The following is a 27,342-nucleotide window of genomic DNA, read 5'->3' on the forward strand; positions in this document are numbered from 1 at the left end:
AGCTTGTTTAGCACTTCAGAACATAGTTTGAAATCTAATTTCTGTTTCAGGTATCCAACTGAACTCCACAGGCTGCCAGTGCTGAATGGTTTAGAACAGGAAAGAAACAATAGGCCTATACAAGTCAAAGAAACTACAAACATGGCTGTGAGGGAACTGCTGATTCAATATTCATGGGTCAAGAACCCAGTATGTATTGTCATGATAAAAACTGTAACTGATATCAGGGGTGCAAAGTTAAAAATGTCTGTGAACCTGCCTTAAAGAAATAAAGTGCGGAAGCCTTGGAGATCAATCTATTTGCAGAATAACGGAGGGGGTGCAGTTTCCCCTTGTCCTCAAAAAAAAACCCAAAACCAATACCAAAACCAAAACCAAAACCAGAAAAGACAGCAAATCAGAAAGAAAAAGCTGTTAAATAGATGCTTGGCTCTTTTTCTGTGTCTAGAATGGACACATCTCCCTTGTGTCCAGGGGAACTGGTGTTCAAGTAACTTCACAGTCTTCTAGTTTCCATTGGAACAACAGGCTTTGAGACAGCTTTTTAATGCAAAATCCACTATTCACTGAGATAAATCCACCCTGAAGGTGCAAAATAATCAGATGGCGGAGAGGTGGCAAAAAATGACAATTCTGCATCACCTATGGCTTGGGAGAGAGGAGAGCTGGCTATCAATAAAGATCTCAGCATGGAGGTCTGGCAGCAAGCACAGGAACAGGCTCTTAACAGCCAGAAAACTTGGCAGGAAGAACTGGAACTGCTTGAATTGTGTCTTGAAACAGCACAGCTTTAACCTACTTTAAGACTAGAAATAGTGTGGTTTGGCTCCTCCTTGGTTATTTCAATCATTCAGCCAGCTTGCCACTGGTAAATCTCCCTCCCGCATAACAGTCTCAAGTCCACTGTAAATGAAGAGTGGACAATGAAGTGACAGATGAAAAGACCTAACAAGGTTGATCCCACTCTTGTATATGAACACCTCTCCGCTGCATCTTTGTCTAAATTCTCTCTTTTACTCCTGCAGCTGAAAAACCTAAGACCAGGACCAGCAGCACCGGTACCAGCACAGCTGCTTCTAGGTCTTCAGACAGAAGCAACTCTGAATTGGGTCAGTAAACTTCCCCTTGTCATCTCCCTCCTCACTTACCACTTACTCTTCCACAGGCTTGACAAGGATTTCAGTTACTCTTGAAGGTCTGCTCCATGTTTAAGGCCCAACTCACAGCTAGTAAATGAGTGGCTTATGCTGAACTTCTACTTTAAGAAAAGAAACAAATAAAGAAACCCCACCCCCCTCAACAAAAAAGCAAACACAAAACCCCACAAACACATCCACTCAACTTTCCAGTGAAAAAACAGAGGGACCAAAATCAGCAAACAAGAGCTCTGTGTATCTAACCCAGAGACTTGACTATTAGGCTAAAGCTTACTCCCGTGGTTTTGATTCCTCTTTGAAAGTGTGATTTACTTTATCTGCTCTTCTGGTCTGCAGCCTCAAAGGTGCTTTACCATGGGGGTAAGGCTTAGCCCCTAAGCTGAAGGAGAACACTGCCAACAGCATTCCCTGCAGCGCCAAAGCCTACCCTGCTGCTTAAGCTGTCTCAAGCTTGTCCAAGGGCCATTACAGTCCTGCAGCATCAGCACATCCTAGTGACATTTCTCTCTGTACACCCAACTCACTCCACTTTCCTAGGACATAATAGATCTGGCAAACTGGAGTCCTACAATGTGGGTTTCTAGATGAGGTAGCAGTGTGAGGTGAGATGAATGCTCAACCCTTTGCAGCATGGGGAAACAAACACAGTGAAGGCATTGGTGGCAGCAAAGACGTTGGTCCTGCAGGAATCTCTGTTGGGCTGGTTATGTCTCGAAGGAGTTCTCTAAACATGTCAAGCTTAAGTCAAAGTATCCAAGATAAGAATGTTCCGTTCCCTAGGAGCTTTGGCTCTCTAGGTACAACTGCAACTTGCATCTCGGATGTGTGAATCATAGAGCAGATGACAGTGAATGATTTTCTTTATCTTTTCCATCCCCCTGTTTCTGACACCTCCCTGTATTTATAGTTACAGAAACCTCCTCAAAAAAGGCTGGAGCCAGGAAGAATGGGACAACCTCTATGGAAAAGCCTGAAGTAAACTGACTGGAATGGGCATAACATTTTTGACCTAAACAATGGTTTCTTACGTACAAAGCTACTGGAAATGACACGACTGTATCAGGAAATAAGGAACAGGGCTTGAATGCTGCTTGTTCTGTGGGACTCATTTACGTGGAGATGTAAAATGTGCCCTACATCAAAAAAAGCTTCTCTACTTGTGTAGAAACCGATGTCCTGGGACAAGTCCTGTGGCTTTTACCTCTTACAATCACTGTGGTAATTTCATGTTGGACAAAGGAGAAGGGAAAAGAAGAGAGGGGAAGAATGCCCCACGCAACCCACGGCTCCATCCCACCCGCACCCATAACAGGAAAATCCATAAACCATACCTACCGTTATCAGGACAGGACACTTTATATTACTTATTGTTATGTTCCTACTATGAGCAACCATAGTTTTAGCTAGAAATAATTGTTCTTGCCTCTAACTGCTCTATGCCAGTATAGATAGTGGGCGTTGATTCTTGTCAGGGTTTAGCTTCCCCTCACAATTTCCCTTGAAGCTTTAGTTTCAATATATTTTGCTTTCTGAAATGGACAGACACTACCTCTTCAGACTATAATACGCTGTCCTGCAAGAAAGGAGGAAAAGCAACTCACCCGTTCCGTTTTGCGTTCCCCATCCAAGGCAGCAAGTCACATGCATTATGAGGCTAAGATCTGTGCAACGCCTTCCCCAGTTTAAGGCAATCACTACACAACCTTGCACAAAGAAAAGCTGCCTCAGAACTGAAGTAACAGAGCGGCCCTTCACTCTGGGCCCTAAGCTGGACTGGAGAAACTGGCCTCACAACAGTAAAAGCCAACTGCTCTGTTAAGGCCTAAAGAGCTTCTGTGGGTTTCTCATATTCTACCCACTCCATCACTCAGAATTTAGGAGCAGTTCATGCTCTAAATCCACAGTGCTGATGTAAGAACTTGCCCTCACTACCACAAGATGAATGAAATCTAATTCTTCCCTAGTGTTTAGAGAAGCTGGAGCTGCAACCACTGCTCAGAGCTTCTACATCTTTAATCCTACAGCTACAAGAACCCACATGTTTAGCACTTCAGAACATAGTTTGAAGTCTATCTTCTCTTCAGGGTATTCAAGAACAAGTCCTTGGGTGTCCCCACTGCCAGGTTCAAAAAAGATGAGAAAGGAGTAGGTTTACACAATTCAAATCAAATGCAGAACACGGCCGGTGAGGGAGCTGTTGATTCAACATCAAAGAGTCAGTAACCAAGTACGTATTGTCACTGTGCTGATATCTGGGTGGAAAGTTCTAATTAGCGGCTGTTTCATAGTACACCTGGATTTTCATCCCAGAAGCCCTTTAGAAATGAAAATAAATTAAAAGCACAGCACAAACACCTACCCTACAACATGGCTTTTGTTAACTGAATGGTATTCCACCTAGTCCATAGTATTACAAATATTTGTTTGCAAGCTTACCATAGTGACTGTAGGAAACTTTATCTGTTCCTGCATTTTAAAAGTGTTTTGAAGTCTTGAAAGGGTTTTGGGAAGTGTTTCTCACACAAAATGACTTGGACCTTGTTCAGTAACACTGCAAATCAGAACTGTTTGTCTGAGGTTAGGACTGTCAAAATAGCACTCTTTGCCTCTGTAAGTGGTGGGGATGTTTTCCATCCCAAGTAATAAAGAGCCAACAGCATGGAGTATTCACACATGCTCTAGGTTCCTGGAAACATGATGACCAACCCTTCCTGGCTGACCTATCGGCTCCAAACCAAAACAAACAGAGGCTGGAAAGCTTTAGGCAAAATGAGTTTATATGACAAAGGAAGTACTCCTAAAGAATGCTGGAGTCAAATGGAAGAGGTGCTGCGTTGAGACTTTCTGACCAGACTTTTTGGGACCTCTCCTTGCATTATCCAGGAGTTAATGTCTCATCTAAAGTTGATCTTAACCAAGCCTTTCCCTGTCCTATCTCAAGAGGTCCAGTCTAGTTCCATCTTAGTAAATGTTTAGCAGCATTTCTGTCATTGTGAACCAAAGAAGAAGAAGAAGAAGAAACAACTGCATTGTCAATTCTTAAGCCAGCTTCTAGAACTACACTTTTATCACTGAAATTTAAGGAAACATAGTCCATAAAATCAACATGAGCGAAAAATCTTTTTTCTTCTTTCATCAGGACCCCGTACGCCAAATGCTAACCCTAATGGTATAAACAGGCTAGAGACAAAAATCTGAAGTTCTTCCAAGACAGCTAAGTATTGCTGAAGTTCTATTTGCTGAGTAGAGTTTGAGCATACTTACCAAGACAGGAATTCCCTGTCCTGGGATCTTCTCTGAAAATCTGGTCTTGGGATTCAAACAGTTTGTGTCTGAGAGGTTCTGATAGGTCTCCGGTTTTGTTATAATCTGTGGGGATTTACCTCACCTCTACTGCTAACAATAAACACAGAAACAAACGCATCTATGGGTCTGGACCTCTGCAGAAGGTAAATAATATGACATTCAGTTAGAAGTAACGCATCCATTTTGTCATTAAAAACATAGCTTACCTCATCCAGTTTTAATACTGAAGCAATGATCAGCATTCCTGGAACTAGTTCTAATATTCAAGATATTAGTGTACCCTTCCTTGCTGATCCAGCAACAGAAATAAGAGTGGCATGGAAACAGCCCTGGGTACTACTGGAAAACCTGCTGGAAACAGTCTTTTGAGCCTTTTTAAAACTAACTTACTGCTTTTATTGGTGTAGGCGATAAATGTTTCTTGAATGCTACCTTTTCTAGAGTAAAAGTTTTTTAAAAACCTGTAACATTGTACAATAGAATGTAAGAACTGCTGTGTGAGATCTTGCTAGATTCAGATATGGGCTACTGAAGCTTTCAACCTGTTCACCTCTATTCAGAGGTGGCTGCAGCAGCATGCACACATAAACTTGTAATAACTGAGGAAGCATATACCATTTGGATAGAAGCTTTGCAATTCTTTCTTATTTTTTTAATTACATATTGAACCTGCATACTATTCCTTGATGTCTGACTGCTCTGAAAACACATTCATGTCCTTTCTTGCAGAAAGAGTCTAGATTAGATGGATAACAGCGGAGGGATATTTAGGCAGCTTTTGAACAGCATCTTGAAGGAGACTTGAGTTCAGACAGAACTTCAAGACTACTAGAAACATTATAATTTATTAAATGTTCTAGTTATGAGCTTAAATATTAACACCACTTTAAAAAGTATGGTATCACCTCTAAAACATTCTATAAACTTGTATATTGATACCTGAAGCATCACAAGTTCTTTTTGCATTACATTCTGATTATAGTTTCATACGAGAAAATACCAGCTTTTCCATTTTTTTGTCATTCTTGAAAAAGCTGTCATATCCAAACACCTGTTTGACTAATAGTAATGTTAAGACTATCTTCAGTGTATGCAAGCTCCTCTGAAACACTTAATAGTAAATGTTTGTTCATTGACACCTGAAGCCTCACAAGTTTTTTTTGTTGATGTTTATGTTCCATGTAATCTAGTCTGCTACACAGTGGAACAGGAGCTGTTCTCTTCATTACAGTTTCATATGTTGTGTGTATGTATATGAGTAAGTACCAGTTGATTGAATTCTTCTTGCTTTTAAAAGATCTTTATTTTTTTTCAGAAGCAGTTGAGACTCTGTTGCACTGAGCAGAGCCAAACTCTTTTCTGACTGCATTAAGTCATAATATACTAAATAAGCACCAATAGAAACTACTTTAAAAGTTTGTGTCAATCATGTGATTGCTATTGAAGCAATTACTTTACTATGGCACGCTTGCAGAGAATCTAGCCTGTGACAAAAGATCTCTGTAATAGCGATCATTTGTAAAGGGTGTGCAACATCATTTATAATTGCAAAAAGTTTCCTGGAACTCTGTGATTTCAGCAGCAAATCCACTTTACTTGCATGCCCTTTAAGGCCCTGACATGTTGATCTCCTCTTTCATGTATTTTATGTTAACAGAACATTTGGATAAGGGTGCAAGCATGTCTGCCCAACAGTTCTGATTCTTCACAGGAAAAAATCACTTAAAATATCCCTCATCTGTCCCAGTTTGAAAGGCTTTCTGATCAGTGGAAGATTTTATTAATCCTGGACTACTTGTCTGAAGTAGGCACTAGATTGCAAAAACCTTACATGCTTGTTTACTACAGCTATCGCAAAGTACAGGACTAAGAAGACATAGTTCTGTAGAATCAACACCAAACCACAATATGTACAACAGAACTGTTGGGTGGAAGAGGTCCTCTCAAGATAGTATACTTCAGTGGCCTCCAAACCTTTTTCATCATGCACCCAGCTCATCATTAAAAGATTTTAAGCATGTGTATTTATCTCTTTGCAAAACGTATACATGTTCTACTGTGCCGATATGTTGTTTACATTACAAAAAATCCACAAAAAGGGAACTCAACTCTTCTAAATTGTGTTGATTCAGTTTTGCTTACTTACTTTTCTTTTGTAATTTAAAAAAAAAAAAAAATTTTTATTAAAGATTTTCTTCCCACTCTCCACTTTGGAGACCACTGATTTAGTTGAACCTCCCACTCAAAACTCCCTGTTCCTGTGAAGACCTCTGGCTTGCTGAGTTCCCGAATCAAAGCTGGAAGTGAAGGTAACACTGCCAGCATTATGGTGAGGGTCTGCCAAAGAGCATCCATGTAAACAAAGTGGACAAGACTTTCTACAAATGACTGAATTTTCAGATGAAGGAAATGAACTGTATCTAAAGTCATAAGTGTCAGCTAAAGCATGCTTAAAAATGGCAACCTGGTCTTTCAGGTCGCAGGCTGATGATCTAGTGCTAGCTCCAGAATACCTATCCTGCAACAAAATCCTGCTCTGTATCTTCTACTCCTGCCATAGCTGGAATATCAGTATTTCATTCAATAGCAGAAAGAGTGAGTATTGACAAATGCTCAGCTTGGGGTATCGCCCCTTGAAATGCCTACGAGGTCCTCTTATATGAGCCCTGCCTGGATGCATGCTCAAGCGTATATTGTCTGGGAGACATGTACTTAAATAGGAAGGGAATCTGGGGTGAAAGATGGTTCTTAATGCAAAGTGATGCTGTTAGGAGGTTTTGTTTCACATCCACATCAAAAGTGATTAAGGCCTACCTTCACTTGTAGTATATACGTCATTAATAGCTGTTTGGTCTGCAATAAAATATTACAGTTCATACTCAGGACTCCTACACTGCTGTCATCTAGACATACTTTCTGACTGGATTAATGCAAGCTCAAGACCTCTTGCTTTCGAAATAGGAGGTGATGAAGGGTAGCGCAAGAATTTATTTTCTGCATTTCACACATTCTGTATAACTCTACGGGCATTGCTGATAGTATGAACTGCTGCTTTTGCCCCTTGAAAAACTAATTCCAGCTTCCACAACTCTACATTGTCATGAGGACTTAAAAGTCACAATGTCAGTGCTGCTAATGCTAATCTGATGAATCCTTTATCCGAAACCTGCAAGTCAGTTAAAGAGGATGATCAGTTCCTCCCTCCAGACAGAAGGAGGAGTTCATAAGAAAGAGATATGGCCTCCAAACTCAAGTAGCAAGCCTATAATGGCTGAGTTTGCCCAAAGCTATCACCAGACTCAAGGAAGCAAGAATACCACTTGCATAGATACCTCCTGCAGGCAACAAGCCACTTAAACTGTTTTTTGTTGCCTAACAGTTAAAATGTATGCTATATTCTGGCGCTAATTTGTCTTGATAGTTCATGCAAATAGCTGCACTAACGTGTCCATTTTATACTTTTGTCTACACCAGTAATTCTTATCTGCATGTAAACGAAGGGTTAGATAGTTAAAAGCTCTAACAGATTCCTCAGTCACTAATAAATGGAACATCTTACATTTTTCCCTATCAACTAGGAGCTGGTCAAGCTGGAGGTAGGGCAGTGATGGGCAAAGTTGTCCTCTTTTGTCTCTCAGCTGAACTGACAAAAGATAAGCAGGCAGATGGCACCTTATGGAGTGCAAAGCACACTGTCAAAGCACATAAGACTATCTGCCCTGGGGTTGGTTTGGCTTGGCACCCATTAAAACAACAATTTGGAGCAGAAGATAGGAAAAGTATAAGGGAAGTATAAAGAAGCTAGAAAAACAATTGGGATTCTGCATTTTTCTTATTCATATGAGATACATAGAAGATTCTGAACTTTCTTCTACAAGATGCAGGAAAATGTGTGGAAGGTGTTTGCCTTGTACAAACAGGTTTGCCACACATGTAGCCAGCCTGGTCCTGGAGTACAAAGAAAGCACTCCTCAATAAAAGGAATTCTAATGCTTCCTTAACCAACAGGACAGCAAAGATAGTGCAGCTAGAGGTGCCCAGAAATGCTGAGCTAGGACATGCATCAATCTCACTGTGCAGAAGCTGCTCAGAACTGCTAGGTTCCCAGCTCTATCTTCTTCCCAGCTCTGATACTGGATCCCTATCTAATATCTGAAAATGACGCAGCTAACCTCCACAGGCAAAAGGTTTGTATAATTTAAGACATTTGGTATAAAACTTCCCAGGTAGTTAGTGATGTACAAATAGACTTATTACTATTCTTGTGAAAACACTTGGTCTGCTTTTTGTAAAAGAAATGTGGCATAACTTGGCTAAATACCTGGTTATAGTAAGGCACATCACACTTCCATCTTTAATCCTTCTGGCATTCTAGATGACTACTATCATTTTGTGAATGCTGTGTCTAACCTGTTGATTGGTTTTCATTAACATTTCTTTAGCAATAAGAGGAAGCTTGTGGTCAACTCCAGGATTTCCAACCTTGGTTTACTGATTTTTCTTAGAGGATGTTTTCTGCTAATTCATTCTGATTACTGGTTTATTAAGGAATTTGGTGACTGCCATGATACAAACAACAACATTGGTTGCCTTGCTCCTGCCAAACTTTATAATTCTTTTAACTGGGTTTACTGAGGTGCACTGCAGGAAAAACCCTGTGGCAGTTAAGTCTGATATTGAGAAGCTGCAAAGTCTTTTTCCCTATAAAATAAAGGTTATAAACACGAAGTCTGATTAGCTGTATGATAATCCTAAAGTTGGCACTATGAGTAACCTGAGCATGAGCGGAAGGCTCAGGCTTGGTAGGCATGATTCATATAAACCTACTGGAATCTGCAGAGGTTAGTGTCTTAACTGAATCACCAGCTTCTGCTGTTATTCCTCCTCCTCTTGCCCAAGGGAATGAAGGAAGAAGTTTTAAACAGCCCATCACCTTTTCCACCAGCAGCCTGATAAAGCTCCTGGCCTTAAGTTCATACGGCTCACATTCATACCATGAGTAGGGATGGTGAACATCAGCGTTGCCAGCTGATGTGGGCTAATGACACTTCCATCTGTGTTATGAAGAAGCTAGGCAGCTTTTTACAGCCACCTGAAGATGCTATCTTTAGCAGTAAAAAATAAATGCAGATAATGGTTTTGTATCTTACTTGAACTTTTAAATGCATGAAAACGCAGTAATGGGCAATTCTTTATAACATTCTTTTCTGCTGCTTCAGGGGTTTTATTTGATGTTAGAAGAGAAAAATGTTGTACTTGTTGAAACCAGTGTTAATTCTGTCACTGCCTTCAACAGGACTAGGATTCAACATCAGTGTCTATATTTGTAACTCTGAATTTAGAACAAGTAGGAGAAAGCATCTGGTATGTTGCAGACAAAAACTGCCTACAAGCTGTGTTCCATGCACAGTGAAAAAAGTATATTCTGTCTGCATTCATGCTCATCTGATTTGCTTCTACTGGACAGAGCAAAACAAATTTCCTTGGAAATTCTAATCCTTCAAACTCACCTGGACCAAGAATGAATTTTTGTCTTCTCCAAATTCAAGTAAAATCTAGCAATCCCTCTGCTCCCCAAAAGGCAGGCAGTAGCACCCAGGCCTGTGTCATTAGCTGAGACTCTCATGTGGCCTCTACTGGTCTTAATCTGCCTGTAAAACCTACCTAGTATGAGAAGCAGGAGGTTTAGATCAGGGAGCACAGGTGAGCAGTCTGTGCAAGGAACTGGAGCAGACTTGTCAGGATTTGACAGGTAAGCTCAGTTCTACTTTTCCTGAAGTCAACAACTACTATGTCCACATTTTGTTAACTCCCAGAACTAATAAGCCCTAATTATTTATAACCTGCGCTTTTATAACCTTAAAATCAGTCACTAAATATAGTTATGCCTTTTCTTACAATTTTGAATTACCTGAACCATTCTGATTCTAAACTACCCTTCATCCTTTGTAACAGTAGGTTAATGTCAGGTAGGTGATCACTGAAGCCTTTCTTCTTATCCCAGCACCTCTGTCCTCATCTAAGACTGTGTTTCCGTGGCTTGTGCATGTTGCAATTTACAACTGACAGGTGCAAGACTGTCCAGCTTCCAACATCAGCCCTTGGTGGCTGAGCTCTCAGTTCTAAATGAACTCTGTTGGAACAGAGTTAGTAATGATGACCCAACTTCCTCTACTAGCAGATTTCACTATTAGAATAAGTAAAAAAACCAAATACACACATATATATACACATACATAAATGTGCATTATATATGTATCAATTTGGTGCTGGAGCTCAAAATTTGTGTTTTTTTAAGAAATATTTATTAGCAATAGCATGTAGTAACTAAAGTTGTAATACAAACATAGAATCATAGAATGGTTTGATTTCGGTTAGGTACATCCTCTACTCAATCAGATTACTCCAAACCCTGTCCAACCTGGCCTTAAACACTGCCAGGGATGGGGCAGCCACAGCTTCTCTGGGCAACCCTCAACAGCCTCACAGGGAAGAACTTCTTCCTTGTATCTAACCTAAATCTCCACTGTTTAAGTTTAAACCCATTACCCCTTGTCCTATCACTACAGTCCCTGTTGAAGAGACCCTCTTCAGATACTAGAAGGCTGCTATGAGGTCTCCAATACACTTACAAAATCACCTTTAAACGGGCAGTAGTGAAGCGGCAATGAAAGAATGCACAGGCTTGAGAAACACTAACTTGTAAGCACCCGGCCCCATACCGTGGTGCTTCCTTTCACGCGCCGGTAAGGCGAGTGCATCAAGTACGTGACCCGTTCAGTAAAGCCTCCGCCCGCCCGGACCCCTGGCAGGCACGGAGCGCTGCCCAGGGCCTAGCGAGCCTGGCCGGGGCGGGCTGCGAGGGCCGCGGGGGGCCGCGGGGCGGGCGCGCCGCCGCCGCCGCCGCTCCCGGTGCCTCCGCTCGGGCGGCTCCTGGCGGCGGCGGATGCGCTCCGAGCCCCTCCCGGCCGGCGGGAACTGTGGCGGCGGCGGGGCCCGATGGCGAGACCTGGCGCTGCGTGCCCGCCGCCCGCTCGCCGGGTGATGGTGGCGGCCCGGGCGCTGCTGTTCTGGGCACTGGTGTACAGCTACTGCGGGGTGTGCGCCTGCATCGCCGGGCTGCGGCTGCTCTGGAGCATCGGCCGGCGGCCCGGAGACACCTTCCGCTGGGTGGTGAGGGAGAACCCCCCCGCCTGCCTCAACGACCCCTCCCTGGGCACCCACTGCTACGTCCGGATCAAGGTGAGGGCGAGGGTCCCGGTGGCCCGGTAGGAAACGGCGGCAGCAGCGACCGGCTTGTGTCTTGTCGCTCCCCGCACCCTCCGTTGCTCTGCTCGCTCCGGTAGGGTTTGCCCGGCCGCGCCCGGGAGCGCCTGTCGCGCATCAAGCTCGCAGGGAAAACGCAGAGTGGAAGGGTAAGCCCTGTCCCTAAGGTTGGACAGGTAAAGGCACCGCTCAGCTTTTATACTTCTCTGATCCCCACCTAAGAGCTGCTCCTCCGCGAAATGCTCTAGTGAAGCTGTATTATTAGCTCCGTTTGCTTTGTAGCTATAGGTGAGCAGAGAACACACAGCAAATATTGTCAAGTGTTATTTTCAATAAATTAAGCACAGAGACCTCAGCTCTCAGGGATCTGTGCAGATGGGTTTCAGTACTAATATAAATTACAGAGCCTCTCAGTTTCGCATGATTCGCTTATTTGCTTTTCCTGACATCATGAAGAGGCATGTGCGTGCCGTGTTCCTCATATGCCATGTTCCTTTTCCCTATATAGCACCAAGCAGTGAATGAATGGGTTGCTGGAGAAGCAAGGGGAATGGCAATAATAAAAGAGCATTTGAGGGCAAATCATACTGCTGTCAATATGACAGTCTATCACTCAGTACAGGAGATACAAAACTCTTTCTGATGGGTAACAGCAGGCTAATGTGTTGCTTTCCAAGCGCATGCATCCCACATATCTGTACAGATTTCAACAAAACAAAGAAAAAAGTCTGTTTCAGAAAAGATGGCAACATCCTATGTCTATTGGGGGGCAGAAGAAAGGGGGGAGAAAGCAACAGAAAAGGTAGAGGATGGGCTTAGTTTGGGGCATATGACATTTAAACTGCTGCTGGTGGTGACTGAATTTGTATGAGGGAAGGGGATGTCCTTAACAGCAAGAAGTAGATTAACATAAAAACATTGAGGGTGAATCCCTAGAGGACACAGACTGAAAGAAGCGGGATGGAGAAAGGCTTAGCCACTGCTCACTGAACTGAGGAGAGGAACTGTGGAAGGAAATTGAGAAATTTGTACTTTTTTAAATATAAAAGGATCCAAGGTAGAGTGATGTGGAGAATGGTGAAGATGATCTGATGGCTCTAAAATTTGCCAGGAATTTACTTCTACCTGCAGGGACTTCATTAGCATCCCAGAGGAGAAATATAGTGTAATTTTGGGCAGAACATGTTTTTGTATCTGGTCCGTAACTGACGAGTGCTGACGTAGCTCAGAGAATATGAAGCATCTATGGCAAGAAAAAGTTTTCATATGCTTTTGTGACCTCCTGGCCTGATCCAAGCTCTTGGCAAAGATGCGGGGGTTTTCTTCCCTTTTCAAAACAGCAGCGACAGTGCAACCTCTGACATTCGCTCTGGAGCTGTGTAACCATTCTTCCTGCAGTTTTCTTCACATGACTTCTGAACAGCATGTTGTGTTTTGTGAGCTACCTCTTTCCCAACTTCTGTGTCCACTTCCATGCCAGAATTCAGTAAACCCTCTGGGACATCATTTCAGCTTATTTAAATTCTACTGGCTTTGACCTTGAGTTAGTGGAAGCTTGTGGATATCCATTCATTTCAAAGGCATTTCAGAGTTCAGCCTCAGCCCTGCTAACAATAAGGAACTTGCCTGCTTGTAATTCTCACAAGACTCATTTTCTTAAAAGATGCATCAGAAATACTGACTACAGACAGGGCAGAAAGAAGATTGTAACATTAAGGCTTTCTTCTCTGAAGTGAGTCTGAAACCTTGAACACTAAAACCAAGCAAAATCTCCATGCTTTCTCATTACTTAATTTGGATTGCTTCTGGTCCTTAAGAATCCAGGCAGCCCTTTATTGTTCCAGAATGCAATATGATGTTTTTAAATAGCTGCATAATCTTACGAACTAACCAAAAGATTGGAAGTGCATTTAAAGTATACTGTATCTTCAGCTTCAAAAACTGGTATTTTGGGCAGTGTATTGTTTCCTAGGATATTGTCTGCAAACATATTCTTTCTGAAATCCCAGTATAGCAGTTCTACGCTGCAATAAAAACACACTTCTTTTTTTCTCATTTTAGGATTCAGGGTTAAGATTCCACTATGTGGCTGCTGGAGAAAGGGGTAAACCACTCATGTTGCTGCTTCATGGCTTCCCAGAATTCTGGTAAAACTCCCTACGTGCTTTCCTTGTGTAAAAGAGGCTGTTTAAGACATCCCAGAGTGATCATCTTAGCTTAAGTATCCCCAGTGTGATCCATTTTTTGTATCTATGAGTACTAACTAATGGCATTGAGTTTTAATAGGGAAAAAACATTGAAACATTTTTATCTGAAGCATCCACAAAAAATTCCTGATACAAACCAACCGTCTTTGTATTGTCAACCCATTTTTCCCCAAGTATGTATACTTTTTGTCAAACCTGAAGGAGGAACTGCTCATTTCTAATAAATTTCCTATTTGAGTAATGTTTTTACTATATAGCTCAACTTATGAATTATAGCAGAGGATATTAAAATAAGGATCCATTATATTTTAAGTGCAATTCAAATTGCTGCATTTATTAAAAACACTATATATCAATTTTTAACTGGGGGAGGAGAAGAACTGTGAGTTCTATAGGCTATTGTGCAGCCTAATTTCAGGATGCTACTCAGGGAAAAAGGTTCTATTATTAGTACATCACAAGATGAATGATGAATCAAACCCAATCCTAAATATTTGCTTATAACAATGAAAAGCAGCCATGTGTCTAATGATTTAACCAAATTGCTCAGGCTGTCATTGCCAGGTTTAACTAGTGAGGCTTAAAGGACATGCACCAAAAAAAGCCAATAAGGGAACGAGGTAGAAGTAATGCCAGTAATTCAGCAAGTTAAATGATCCTCTTCCTTTCTAAACGCAGATATGGAGGTAAGGGCCACTGCTGGAACTCTGATCTTCCCAGCTGGATTCAGGCCATGAATGATAAGTTGACCCAGGTAAAACAGAGGTCAGTCCTCTTCCCTTAGCAATTTCCTATGGATACTAGAGGCCTCAAGGATAATGGTACAAAGTCATATTTAAGATCAATTTTCAAAGAAGTAGATTGTTCTAATTATAAATTTCTGTATAAAAGAATTAAAACTGTAAACTTTAAAAGACAGATGAAGGGTGTATATTCTATGCAGACATTATGCGTACCTTGTATAACTCATATTCTAACACGGTCAGACAGCTGAGGCTGCAGCTGATTTTCCCCACAGCAGGAATAATAACAGAAAATGTAGCATTTTACACACATATTCTGCTGAGATCCAGTATATTATTCTACAAAAAGCAGAAAGCCCTTGTTACACCTTGAGAGTGGTGAGTCATGCTTTAAGTGACAGTTAATATACTGTATTATCTGGCCATTCAAAAGGAATGAGTAAGAAAGCCTTATACAGGTCACTGGGACCATCAAGAGCATAATTTTTAGAGATGTTTACAAAAAGACTAGTCCATAGTCTATAAAACAGTCAAGCTACCAATACTGCTGTTGCTTTGGCAATTCAACCAGTGAGGAATTTTTTATGGAAGAATACAGAGATCGTGGTGAGAGCACAATATAAAATAGTAAGAGATATTTAAAACAGCATCAAACTTTCATCATTTGGCCAGGAAAAAAAAAAAAAAAACAACAAAAAAAACCCCAAACAAACCATATATGATTCACAGTTAGAAATAAATAGGACAAAAATAACCAGCCAATGCTGACCTTAGTATGTGCCTGGGAATGGCTAAAGGTGAAGGATCACTCAAGGGTATCATGCACCAGAGTCATTTAGTGCTTTAGATGCATAAGAACTTGAAAAACAGTACCAATGTTGTGGAAAGGCAATAATAAAATATTTGGAATTGGGAACCATGTTGAGACAGCTGGGTGCCTGTAAGAATTGTGTGTGAGCGGCTTCATGTTTTACAAGCTGGCTTTTGGAAATAAAGTGATCACAAAGTCACAAAATAGTTTCCATTATTCAACCTTAGGAACGTGAAAGCATTCACCACCATTTCCAAATTCTGCTTGCAAAGCAGCTATCCAGTTTATCCACATTTCAGGTGTGGGAAAACGGTTTCTTTGAATAGAAAATCTCCCCATTTGGTAGGTCAGACATTCAGTGACTGATGGACTGTTGTGAAAACAGAAGATGAGAATAGCAATAGACATTTTCTGAAAACAAAAATAGTATATTTATGGGCCTCACTGTTTCTTCTTATTGAATTATATAGGATAGCTACAACAGTTGCCATGGCAAATTCAGCTCCCAAGCCATTGCATAATGCCTTTACAAATTTTATTTCTGGAGATCTCAGCTACATCTTGTATCTGCATTATATAGCAGTGAAATGAAAACGTTCTGACTGTTCTGTTTAGATGAATACAAATTTCTGTAACTAATGACTGTTACCATAGTATTACTTATGTTCAGGTTTCCTAATAGGCTGGAGTCAAAACTGAATTAGAAGATCCAGTGGTGCAATACAGAGACTTTGAATTAAGGTAGAATTCTGTGCACCACTCTTATGGTTGCTGATGATTCAAATCTTAACATATCTATTATTTGAGACTCTTGAAACAAGAGGAGAAGCAAAAGCTAGATCCCACCATAGAGGGATGCAGCCATTATAAATATGGCTAGAATGATTTTGGTTTTCATGTATCTTTCTATTACAGTGTAAGGTAAGACTGTATCTGTCTTGGTACTGGCTATCCTGAAATTTATTATGGTTTCCATAACAGCTGAAGGGCTGTTCCTGCAGGATGAGACCCACCATTTTCTTGCTATTTTTGCTTCATAACACATATCTAGTCACTATATAAATGAGGAATAACCCAGACCTTTGCTCGAGTTCTTAATTTTATGTTTTTCATTGGGTGTAATGTTATCACTCTTTTCCATAGAGACACAAGCAATGAAATACTTTGTGTAGTACCAAGACATTGAGAGATTATTCTGAAACAATTCTAGTAGAATAGAGACACAGTTGAAAGTGTACTTATATAATATAAATCGTATAAACCACTAAGTTAATTTGTTATTCATTGTACTTCTTTCTTTGGTTTATTTGGTGTATTAATTATCTGACATTCCTTTTCTGAAAAAAAAAACCCAACCAAACCACAAAACAAACATGCCTTGAAGCATGTTTCCCTACTCCATGAAAATGTGCATGGGAGAAGCCAGAGAGAAGAGAAAGCTTTTCAGATCTTATTTTTTAGATGATGCTACAGCTCCGAATATAAAACAGACTAGTCCTCTCTATGCTCTGGTTTATACCTGCTTCCTTTGCACCAAAGGGACCATGCCAGAATACAGGAACTGTTAAAACACCCAGGCTCTGGATATGCCCGCTTTCTGGCAGTCATACTTCCTTACTGGGGAGTTTAAGAAGGGATCACAAAACTACAAGAGCCACAAAGGACCATCAACATACCACAGAAAAGAAAAAGAATGTCACTGCAAACAAAGCCATGCTAATTTACCCTCAGCTATTTGAAAGCAAAATCCTTGAGTGCATTTTGGTATCATACTGCTTGACCTTGTAACTCCAACTTCTTTTTCCCCCTTCGTTAGGTATTCTTGGCGCCATCAATTGCGGGAATTTAAAAGTGAATATCGAGTGGTGGCCCTGGATTTGAGAGGTTATGGAGAAACAGATGCTCCTTCCCACAAAGAAAATTACAAGTTAGATTGCCTGATAACAGACATAAAGGATATTCTGGAATCTCTAGGTGCGTTAGTAGAAGCCAAACTGCTCAGCTCATAGATCACTTCATTTTCTGTGGAAAATACCTCAAAGATCCCCACACTATGTTTACATTTTCCAAACTTGGCTGGTTGTGTTAATCTCCATGGTAATGCCATGGTTATGCTTGAGAAGAGCTCTCATTCTAAGTCAATTTCATAGGGATTTAAAATTTTTTTGAAGAAGAATTTTTGAGGTTTGTTATGTTTATTTGTTCTAAACCCAAGTTAAATTCTTCTGGAGAACTCGATTATATTAAAAGTGCTTCAAAATATTTCTATTCAAGAGGGGTTCTAAGGTGCTTTGACAACTGTGGCAAACTGTATGAACAGTTTGACTTTTATGCATTTCATTTGTATTCTATGTGCTCAGCATTACAATACTCAGGGAGGAGGGTGATGGTATCTGTCATTGGTATGTATTATATTTCAGCAGTAGTTAAAGGAGGAATGGTTAGGCTTTCTAAAAGTCAGTCATGATTTCCCCCCCCCCCCCCTTTTTACTGTTGTTAAATTACTGTTTTTATTGATGGAGAAATAAGTATGTGAATGCCAAGAATGTTAAAAATTGCCATCAAACTAGCATATGGAGAAAAGCTACAGGCCTCCTAAGTATATAAATATATTTATGTATGTGTATATATATATAAATGATGTATGTATACATGGTTATTAAGTATAATGCCCACTTTTTTGCATAATGATGATGTTCAGTGCTTAGATAACCTCCCATACTCAGAGAAATTCATAAGGATTATTTTTGTTCAGGACAGGTTTAGGAGATTGCTCAGTCCTTCTGTCTGCAGTTTCAAACTCCAGACTCCCTAGACATGACTAATGTACATGCATCATAATGATTACAAGTTGAATTGTATGGCTGACCCTGCATTGGCTGAGAACAGGGTGGCCATTTGGATACTGACTGATTTTAGTCTGGCATTGAGGTAGCATAGTTAAAGTGTAATTGTTAGTCCAATTAAATAGTTGTAATTATTTGTGAATTTTTTTAACTACAGCAGTGAATTATTTTTTCTAGCCATTAATTATGGAGACAGTGTAGTATCAAATAGTTATTAATTACATTAATAAATGTGCTGAACCACCTATTTCGCCCAGTAATGATTTTAATGCATTTGGTAAGTTGTATGGATGCAAATTCCACTGACCTAAACCCACACATCTGTGTTTATGTGGCAGGATACAACAAATGTGTGTTGGTTGGCCATGACTGGGGAGGAATGATCGCTTGGTTAGTGGCTATATGTTACCCTGAAATGGTGACTAAGCTGATTGTGGTTAATTTCCCTCATCCTTCTGTGTTTACAGGTGAGTTTTGTAGTAGTTTTTGCTAATCCAGAGTATCTCCATTTTCATTATGATTGTGTTTGCTTTGAGGTTGCTAAAGAAGAACCAACTACTTGCCCTTTAGATGTTCACTAGATGCTTTGCCAGTACGCAGTGCCTTTCACAATCTGGACTGTTATGAAGCAGCCAGGTATCAAGTATTTGAGTTTTGGAAACAGGAGTGCTTGTAAACAAACTTACTGATACTTATCTTAATCCTTAAAGGTAGAAAAACACAATTCTCACACATATGAATCTGGTTTATATAATCCGACAGGATAAAATTCCCTGAAGAAGGGTGTATACTGCATTACACCTAGGTGTTATTAAATCTGCATAGAGCAGCCTTTGTATAAATATGAATCAGACATTAGAATTTAATCCTGATTTAGGTGAAAAGTGACAATTTGTTGTCATAATTATTATTACGATCTGGGACAAAACTCATTGGAACAAGAGAGCCTCTTCAGGTTCTTACTAGAGGCTCAGGAATAGACTAGCAGTGAGCTGAAACAAGGATTTAGGTGGCACTGGCTTGTGTGATAGGCTTTGAGCTTGTATACTACCCAGAATTACATTTATGAAAAACATTTATTTTATGTTTACATTTATTATGGAAAAACTTTTCATAGGAATTAGATCCATATTCAGTAATTAAAATGAAAGCAGTATCTCACCAATTTTAATGTCTTCGGTTGCTGACCTTAGCCTGTTTCTATTTAAGCCATTTCCCCAGAAATAGTTAAGACTATTCAGTGCAGATTTAATTTGCATTAACTTTCATTACAGCTGAATGAAAATCAGACCTTACACCACTGTGGAATTGGAACCATTCACACATATTGTTCTCACAGTCTTCTTGGGCACCATCCTAAGATAGTAAAGAACATTTTGCAGGTAGTAAAGTCTCATCCAAGGAAAGGTCTGTTCACCACCACTGGAGCAAGTAGGAGCTTTCTGCAGGACTTTCACTGAGAGCATGAGCCAAGCTGTATAGAAGACAAATATATTTTATTAGAGTATTTCTTAGCATTTGTTTGCATATTTGTTAAAGTACAAAATCTGTTCTATAGCTTGATAAAGTCGCCCGGGCTCAAATTTCTTCTACCATGGATTAAATGAAAATATCCAGTTTATAAATTGTGCAGAGAAGTAATGCGAGCAGTGTTGATGATGGTCCACCAAGGAAAAATGTAACAGGTGATGCAATTTAAGAATGTATAAGATATGAAAGCTTAGAAGATAGATTACACTTCGGTTTACTGTTTTAAAACCCATTCTTATGCACTGTCAGAATATTTCAGCGAGATCTCCCATGTTAGGAGTACAATTTTGCCTTCTTGAATTTGCATCTGTAAAGGAATTTACAGATGTAAATTCTAGTTCTACATGTAAATACTAGTTCTAAATTTCCTAGTAGCTGCATGCATTCTGTGCTTGCGCTGAGGAAGTCGGGTATCTGAATGTCACTGCTGGCTCTTGCAACTCATAGGAGATACAGTTACAATTGAGAAAAAAAGACAAAAACACCTAATGCAAATTTGGCAAAACATTTTCTCTTGTTATATATGCTCCAGTGTCTTTAATAAGGTACGCTATGTAACCTTGGCTACAGTTCTTGAAATTGCCAAGAAGACAACTGCTAGAACAATTCTGTACTTTTGTGAATAGGATCGATGCTGCCTTTAGAATGTAAGTGGATTATCAGCTACAGGTTTCTGTGCACCACAGTTTTGATGAGAGAAAAAGGCTTGTATTTATGCCTCTTATTCCACAGCTGAAAAAAAATGCTTTGGGCTCACTACACAAATAGATCTCTGAGCGAAAACCTCTCATGTGGTTAAACTCTCCAATGTCACTTCCCTCACCCAACATGTGGCAGGCTTCTGGTTTGCTGACTGTATTAACACATCTAAAAGAAGTATGTTCTAATGGCCACATCATATACTTGCTCCTGAAAAAATAATCATCTTTTGTCACATAGCATGTCCTAACACAGTATTTTTAAAACATTCATTTAAGTTTAAAAATAGTAATATTAACAGTAATTTTGAGTCATCAGTTTTCATTTTTAATTCATGGGCATTTTTGTTTCAGAATACATTCTACGACATCCATCACAATTGATTAAATCTGGTTACTTCTTCTTTTTCCAAATGCCATGGTTTCCTGAATTCATGTTTACACTAAATGATTTCAAGGTGAGCAAAATGAGTGCTCTTGTTTATATATTTAACTGTGTGTGATGGGAGAGTTGCCACCCACATTGATCTCTTCTGATGTAGTTAGAATTACTCAAAAAAAAATGGAGCTGTTTTTTCTTTTTAAGCATTATGTATTTATATGAGTAGGATATAAGTACATAGAGACTCTGAGATTTAACTTCTGCTTTTGCATTTCTGGGATACTCCACCTAGACAATCAGCTGGTTTGACTTGTGCCCATGCCAGAGGGACATATTTCATGCCTGGGGAACTGGAGCTAACTTATTGAGGCTCCTGTGTGTGGTAGGACTTCCTTTTATCCCTCAGAGCCTGGGAGTCTGGGCATCACATTCAGCCAGGTGATGAATTCTGCCTGAGCAACCAACAAGGCCAACACTTTACATAACCTTAAAAAATAAGTAGAAACATATAGAAGGGGGAAACCAGCTGCAGACATGTATCCTCCTACATGCACACAGCCCTTTGCAGAGCTCCCAGTGTTGCATACACACTGAGCACAGCGAGCTGGGGAGGTCCTCAATCATTTTCCCTCTTGCCCTGTCAGCTGCTGAGGTCCATCCCAAAGAAAAGTGTGTGCCTGCACTTGCCTTTGTGGGTCACACGTGGCAGCTCAGGGTGCAACACTGAGAAATTTGGGAATACTAGTATTTGCCTGTACTTGATTATTCTGAACCAAATTATACCAGAAATAAGCTTAATATATGCTTTACAACTAGGTCTCTAAAAAAGTTCTTAAACCATTCATTGTACTCTAAAAAATGTATAAATAAGATTTTTGAAAGATGTGTCCTGTTGAAGGAGAGAAATCATTTTCTGCCTATCTTATGTAGTGGCTTTTTATGCTTCCTTTGTAGGTTCTGAAAAGTTTATTTACCAGCCAGGCCACTGGAATTGGAAGGAAAGGATGCAGATTAACAGCAGAGGATATTGAAGCTTATCTCTATGTCTTTTCACAACCTGGAGCATTAACTGGACCCATTAACCATTACAGAAATATTTTCAGGTCAGTATAACATTCTGAAGAAAAGGTAACATGTTTTAGAGACTCCTCGACCAACACTGTTACTGCATCTTCTGCCGCTAAAGTAGAAAAAATGCCATCTGTCTCTGAAGTCTTAACAGGTAACAAGTGCACCCACTGTCAAGCCGTGTGATGCAAACTGAATTGTATCAGTTATCCACACAAAACAGTGAAACAAGCGGAGTGCAGATAAGGACAATCTTTGTTGCAAAATCTAGTAAAGCAAAGAGCCTGCCTCATGCACAGAACCCATGGCAACCACAAAAATCCACCTCTAAATAGTACTTACAGAATTAGCATCGATTACTTGTTTGCATTACAGTTCATATCATCTAATAATAACATCTATAAAAAGCTTATTATTAGATACTACTACTAGGTAATATGGCATCCAAGTACATTACCCTCACTTGTAAATTTACAAAACCATGTCTAACTTTAGTTTGATTGTGTTTGGGCTGGTTTTGTGTTTTGGTTTGTTTTTTTTTAAGGTGGGGTAGGTTTTTTTGACACTAAGTGTAAAACTAACCCTAACTTCTGGGGTCTGCATTGGTCTCATCAGACTCACCAGCATCAGTAAGCAAGTAGCAGGGAGCATACACAGACTAAAACTGAGAGAGTATCACAATAGGAAATATTTTTGCAAGCTTCATCTCTAATACTTTCTTTTTTCAAGCAGTTTTCTGGTGGTTTGAACTTTCCTGGAAGGAACTGGCTTGGCCTTAGAGACTGATGCCCCCTTTTTACCTACCAAAAATGTAACAGGGCCAGAAAGTATTTAACTCTGCATATCACATACCAATATATGCATGCATGTATGACTTACAGCCCTAACTTGAAGGACTGTACCAAGAAGAATGGGATTGAACTCTTTTTTTTTCCTTTGCTGCCTCCAGTCTTTAACGGTGCTAAATCTTCTGCTTGCTTCTCTAACACAAGACCAGTTTCCCAATATTCTTTAAAAATGACAATTCTCTTCCTTCCCTGAATTCTGACAGTTGATGTTTGAAGTAAATTAACTTTCCATTTTTCCTGGTCCAAATTTAGTGACACCTTTACTGCCATTTCTGTGCCTTCCGGGCTGTCACTGTCAGGAGAGCAGTTAGCAGGGAAATACTGTGAAGAAAATGAGGATCTAAGCTAGGTGCTGTCTTGTACAGGCAAAGAGATAAAACTGGAATGAGAAAGTTAGAGAGATGGCGTATTTTCTTCTAAACAAGGTAAGACCAAGCACAGATGCCAATGGGGAATACATGAGATGGGTCGTGCTGGTAACAGTATACTTATTTAATGCTATTCAGAGAGTGGTTGATGACATCAGTTGGGGTGTCCAAGGGCAACAGGCAGCTAGTGGCCCTGCAACAGCACTGCATTAGCCCCCAAGGTAGGGCTAACGAGAAGCTGGAGAAGCATGAGCACTCTGAGCCCGGTTCCTTACGTTTGCCACAGCACCTCACACCAGTGAGTGCGCACATGAACCAGATGGTTCCCTGACAGTAACGGTGAAATACCTGTGGTAGCTGATAGCTTAATTGCTGTGCAATTCAGATGAGATGAATGTAAGAGCTGGTTATGTTTAAACTATTGTTTCAGGCCTCTTCATGCTCTAAAAAAGGCCTAGGATAAGTTTTTAATCAGAAAGTATCTATCTTCACAGCTATTAATTCCACTGTGTGTGTTTGTGCATTGTCTGGCTTATAGCTCTAATGAAAGTTACCTGTACTGAATTCAGAGAATATTATGTTAGGTACTGTCAGCCACAATGCAGGAGGCTTTGGACTGGAAGGAAAAGATTAGTCTTCAGCTCATTCACTTCTTGCCACTGCTTCTGATGGTTGCACCTCATGTGTTGTAAATCCTTAAATATGAAAATTGGATTGGCATTTGCACTTCCTCCCCTATAAGCCATTAAGCAGCACTATGACTGGTATTCACCGTAACTACCAGTGGCGGGCACTGGTGGCCTATGTGTCAGAAGTTTCCAACTCATTACTATCCACCTGGAGTTTCATTCTTCAGAACTTAATTTTTCTGCACAGTTATTTCCAAAGAAATGATTGAAAACCCCAACTTCCATTCATCACCAAGACAACCTTGTTTAAACAGCACAGAAGTCATTCCCTTCACTCTATTTTACATACAAACACTTTTGGAATAAAAATCCTAGGTTTTGTTATCATGCAGCGCTTGTACAAAGCCCAGTAGAGTTTTCCTAAGTGAGGCTACATATCTTGCAAGGCACTTGGACACAAAAGAAAAACTGTAAACCCTGCAATAGTGAAAAAAAATATATAGAAATAATGAAGAGATCAAGGATACTGGATTTAAAAGGTAAAGAGATTGAATGCACTGAATCAGAGCATCAGATTATCAATCTTTAAAACTGATGTGATGAATAAGCTATGGTTCAGTGGGGGAGGTCAGGTTGTTTGCAAAATGAGATTTTAAATCCACTGCTACAAAAGCAATTTTAAGAATTTTCCTAATTAATCAAAAAGAAATTAAATTCTTATTTTAAATGACCTATTAGTATGTCTTAATATTCTCTATAAGTAGACATAAAGAATGTCTGCAAAGTCCCCATTTCTTTGTCTTATTTTAAAAGTTATGCATGACATGTTCTTTGTCTTTCATTTTTTACATAGAGGAGAGAGAGCATAGTCTCTTAACTAACTCCTACGTTTCAACCTAGCACTTAAGTATGTATAAAAGTTTGTTCAAAAAAATTCTTTTCTACATTACTGGTTTAAGTAATCATGTTTGAGCATTAATATAATAAAGATTTGTATCTGACCAGATGGAATCTGTTTTGAATTGTCACAGCTAGTCTGTTACAATATGTGTGTAAGATTAAGCAATTCAAGCATAAATCAGATAAAATTTTCAGCATCTCCAAAACAGATGAGCTGGAATAAATACTGGTGGGTTACTATGGTTTATGTTGAAGCAGTCTTCCATTTCAAACTACTTGTATATTTTCTAATGTCTACATTTAATGTGAGGAAATATTTCTAACATATTCCATTTAAAATCCTTGTATTAAGAATAAAAAATTAATTTTTACTGAAAGTTTAAACAGGTCATTGTGGTAGTATAAATTTTTATTAACATTCTACTTTCTTCAAAGTATTTTCTCAGGGCTATTCTTCAAAGTATTCTTCAAATGTCTTATAATGTATTTATCTTTAAAGGCTTTCTAGTCTGACAAATCTGTGGGTTGTGATGTTACAGTTTTAAAGAGATTATGACTCCATGAAAAGCAAATTATTAAGGAGCAGTTTTCTTTCACTGCATACAGATGTAGGTATGTAAGTCCAAGGCCTTCAAAAACATACTGTAGCTCTTTCTAAAGGGAACTCTGATGTACTTTGTATGTAGCGTCAATTTCATAGATGAGTGAATATAACTGAATTCTGTTCAGCATTTCAGACATCACTGGTCTACAGAATGTATTTTTCCACAAATATTTTTAGCTGTACTACATGACACATACTTTTGATGAGGTCTGAAACACTCTAGCTGGTATCTTCCATAGTGGCCAGAAATGGCAGCCTGCCTTTTCCTGGACAAACATTTTGTGGTAAGGTAGTTTGGCTACTCAGGTAGATAGATGCCTTGAACACTGTAGTCTAAATGTGATTCAAAGCATCGTATTTCACTAAAACCTACCTGCAGTAAATAATACAGGTTCAGAAATTTGACACAGGATTCATCAACCAAGGGAAAAGTACTGACCTACAAAAATTCTGGCCATGTTGTTCTGTATTCCCTTCTAGAGATCATGGGGCTCCTGAGCTGAAGCATCAATCGTGTTCCAAAAGTAAGACCTCTGTTGCAATCAACTGCTGATTATAGATGTTACAATAAAAGTACCTTCTAACAAATCCACCATCCTTAAAAAAAATTCAAAGACTTTGAGTCACGGTAGTATTTTCTTGCTATTGTAGAAGGTATCTTGGCACCTAGAAAGCCTGCAATGAGATTTACTGTTGATTTCAAAAGCTAAACTGGCTGAAACCTGGTTTAGTGATTTTTTGTTAAAATGAGACCTAACTGAGTGTGTTTTATTTTTAAAGCTGCCTACCTCTGCAGCACCATGAAGTCATCATGCCAACCCTGCTGTTATGGGGAGAAAGAGATGCGTTTATGGAAGTTGAGATGGCAGAAATTACACGGATTTATGTTAAAAATCATTTCAGATTAACTATTTTGTCTGAAGCCAGTCATTGGCTCCAGCAGGATCAACCTGACATAGTGAACAAGTTAATATGGACATTTCTAAAGGAAGAGACAATAAGAAAAAGAGAGTGACTGTTTGTACATGTCTTAAGGGGTCTACATAAAAACTCTGCAGATTCAAAAACTAATTGTTATCAGGGCCATATTTCCAGCCTGCCTTCTATTTTGAGCTCTGTTGAAGTGTTTTCAATGTACTGTACATTTGGACACTGATGTTACTACTAAAAGAAGAAATAAGAATATGTGATGCCAACATTGGTTTTACCTGTATACTTGTATTTTGCACATAAAAACACCTGCCTTAAGATATATATGTATTTGTACAGAAAGAAAATCATAGGAAGTTGCTTGGTTTTGTTTTCTCCCTTGCTTTACAGTTTTAATGTGTGGTGCCTTTTACAAATTTATAATGAAACAATAGAGTGGTGCCATACTGAAGGAAGTAATGAGTTTTCATTCTAGATTCGCCTGAATTTTCTTAATGTATTTTACCATTAAACAGTAACTAATTCTTTTTATTGATCTCTATTTTAGGGCACTGAATGATTGAAAACTTTCTGGGCACCTTTCTAGTCTTCAATTGGGTAATGATACGTATCTTGTTGTACTGTTGAATGCAGTTGCTTTGTGCAATGTGTATTTCTTTCTTGACTAAAAATGGGAAACCTGTACACTTAAGATGTCTGACCAAAAAGAATGGAAAATTAAGATATAACGTGTATGTATTCCACCTCTGTCTAATAAAATGCAACTAAACGCTACTCCCTTTGACTTTCTATGAAGAGATTTCTTACTGAAGCTAAGAACTGGGTTTGAATAGCTCAAGTGTCTGTCCACTGTGCAGCCTTCTTCGTGCTGACTGTTGTAGTTTCTTGGAAATAATGCCTCATTGTTGGCATTATCCTTCGTATGTTAGCAGCCACTGTTCTTGGCTCCAAGAACTGCTGCCAAGTTCCTGTGTTTATAGGAAGAAGAAACACAGTGAAACAGAGGGTAGAATTAACTTGCATGTGACGTCAGCGAGAACAAAACTGGA

The 27,342-nt window shown here is 39.6% G+C and overlaps 1 protein-coding gene across 2 annotated transcripts; it reads left to right on the forward strand.

Moving 5' to 3' along the window:
* The first annotated feature begins 11,380 nt into the window (after positions 1-11,380).
* EPHX4 (epoxide hydrolase 4) lies at positions 11,381-27,067 on the forward strand. 2 transcript variants are annotated; one of them, XM_057429125.1, is made up of 7 exons: positions 11,381-11,705; positions 13,791-13,876; positions 17,307-17,464; positions 18,675-18,803; positions 20,919-21,022; positions 21,901-22,049; positions 26,144-27,067. In XM_057429125.1, the coding sequence occupies exons 1-7, from the start codon at positions 11,463-11,465 to the stop codon at positions 26,376-26,378; spliced, it is 1,104 nt and encodes a 367-aa protein (XP_057285108.1). In that variant the 5' UTR covers positions 11,381-11,462; the 3' UTR covers positions 26,379-27,067. The 2 variants fall into 2 exon arrangements, with proteins under 2 accessions (XP_057285108.1, XP_057285109.1); XM_057429126.1 differs by lacking the exon at positions 26,144-27,067 and adding an exon at positions 25,844-26,136.
* The last annotated feature ends 275 nt before the right edge of the window (positions 27,068-27,342 follow it).

This window comes from Pezoporus wallicus, unplaced genomic scaffold (assembly GCF_028554395.1).
Source record: "Pezoporus wallicus isolate ANWC-B61680 ecotype Strahan unplaced genomic scaffold, APGP_CSIRO_Pwel_v1 contig_593, whole genome shotgun sequence".
Lineage (NCBI taxonomy): Eukaryota > Metazoa > Chordata > Aves > Psittaciformes > Psittacidae > Pezoporus > Pezoporus wallicus.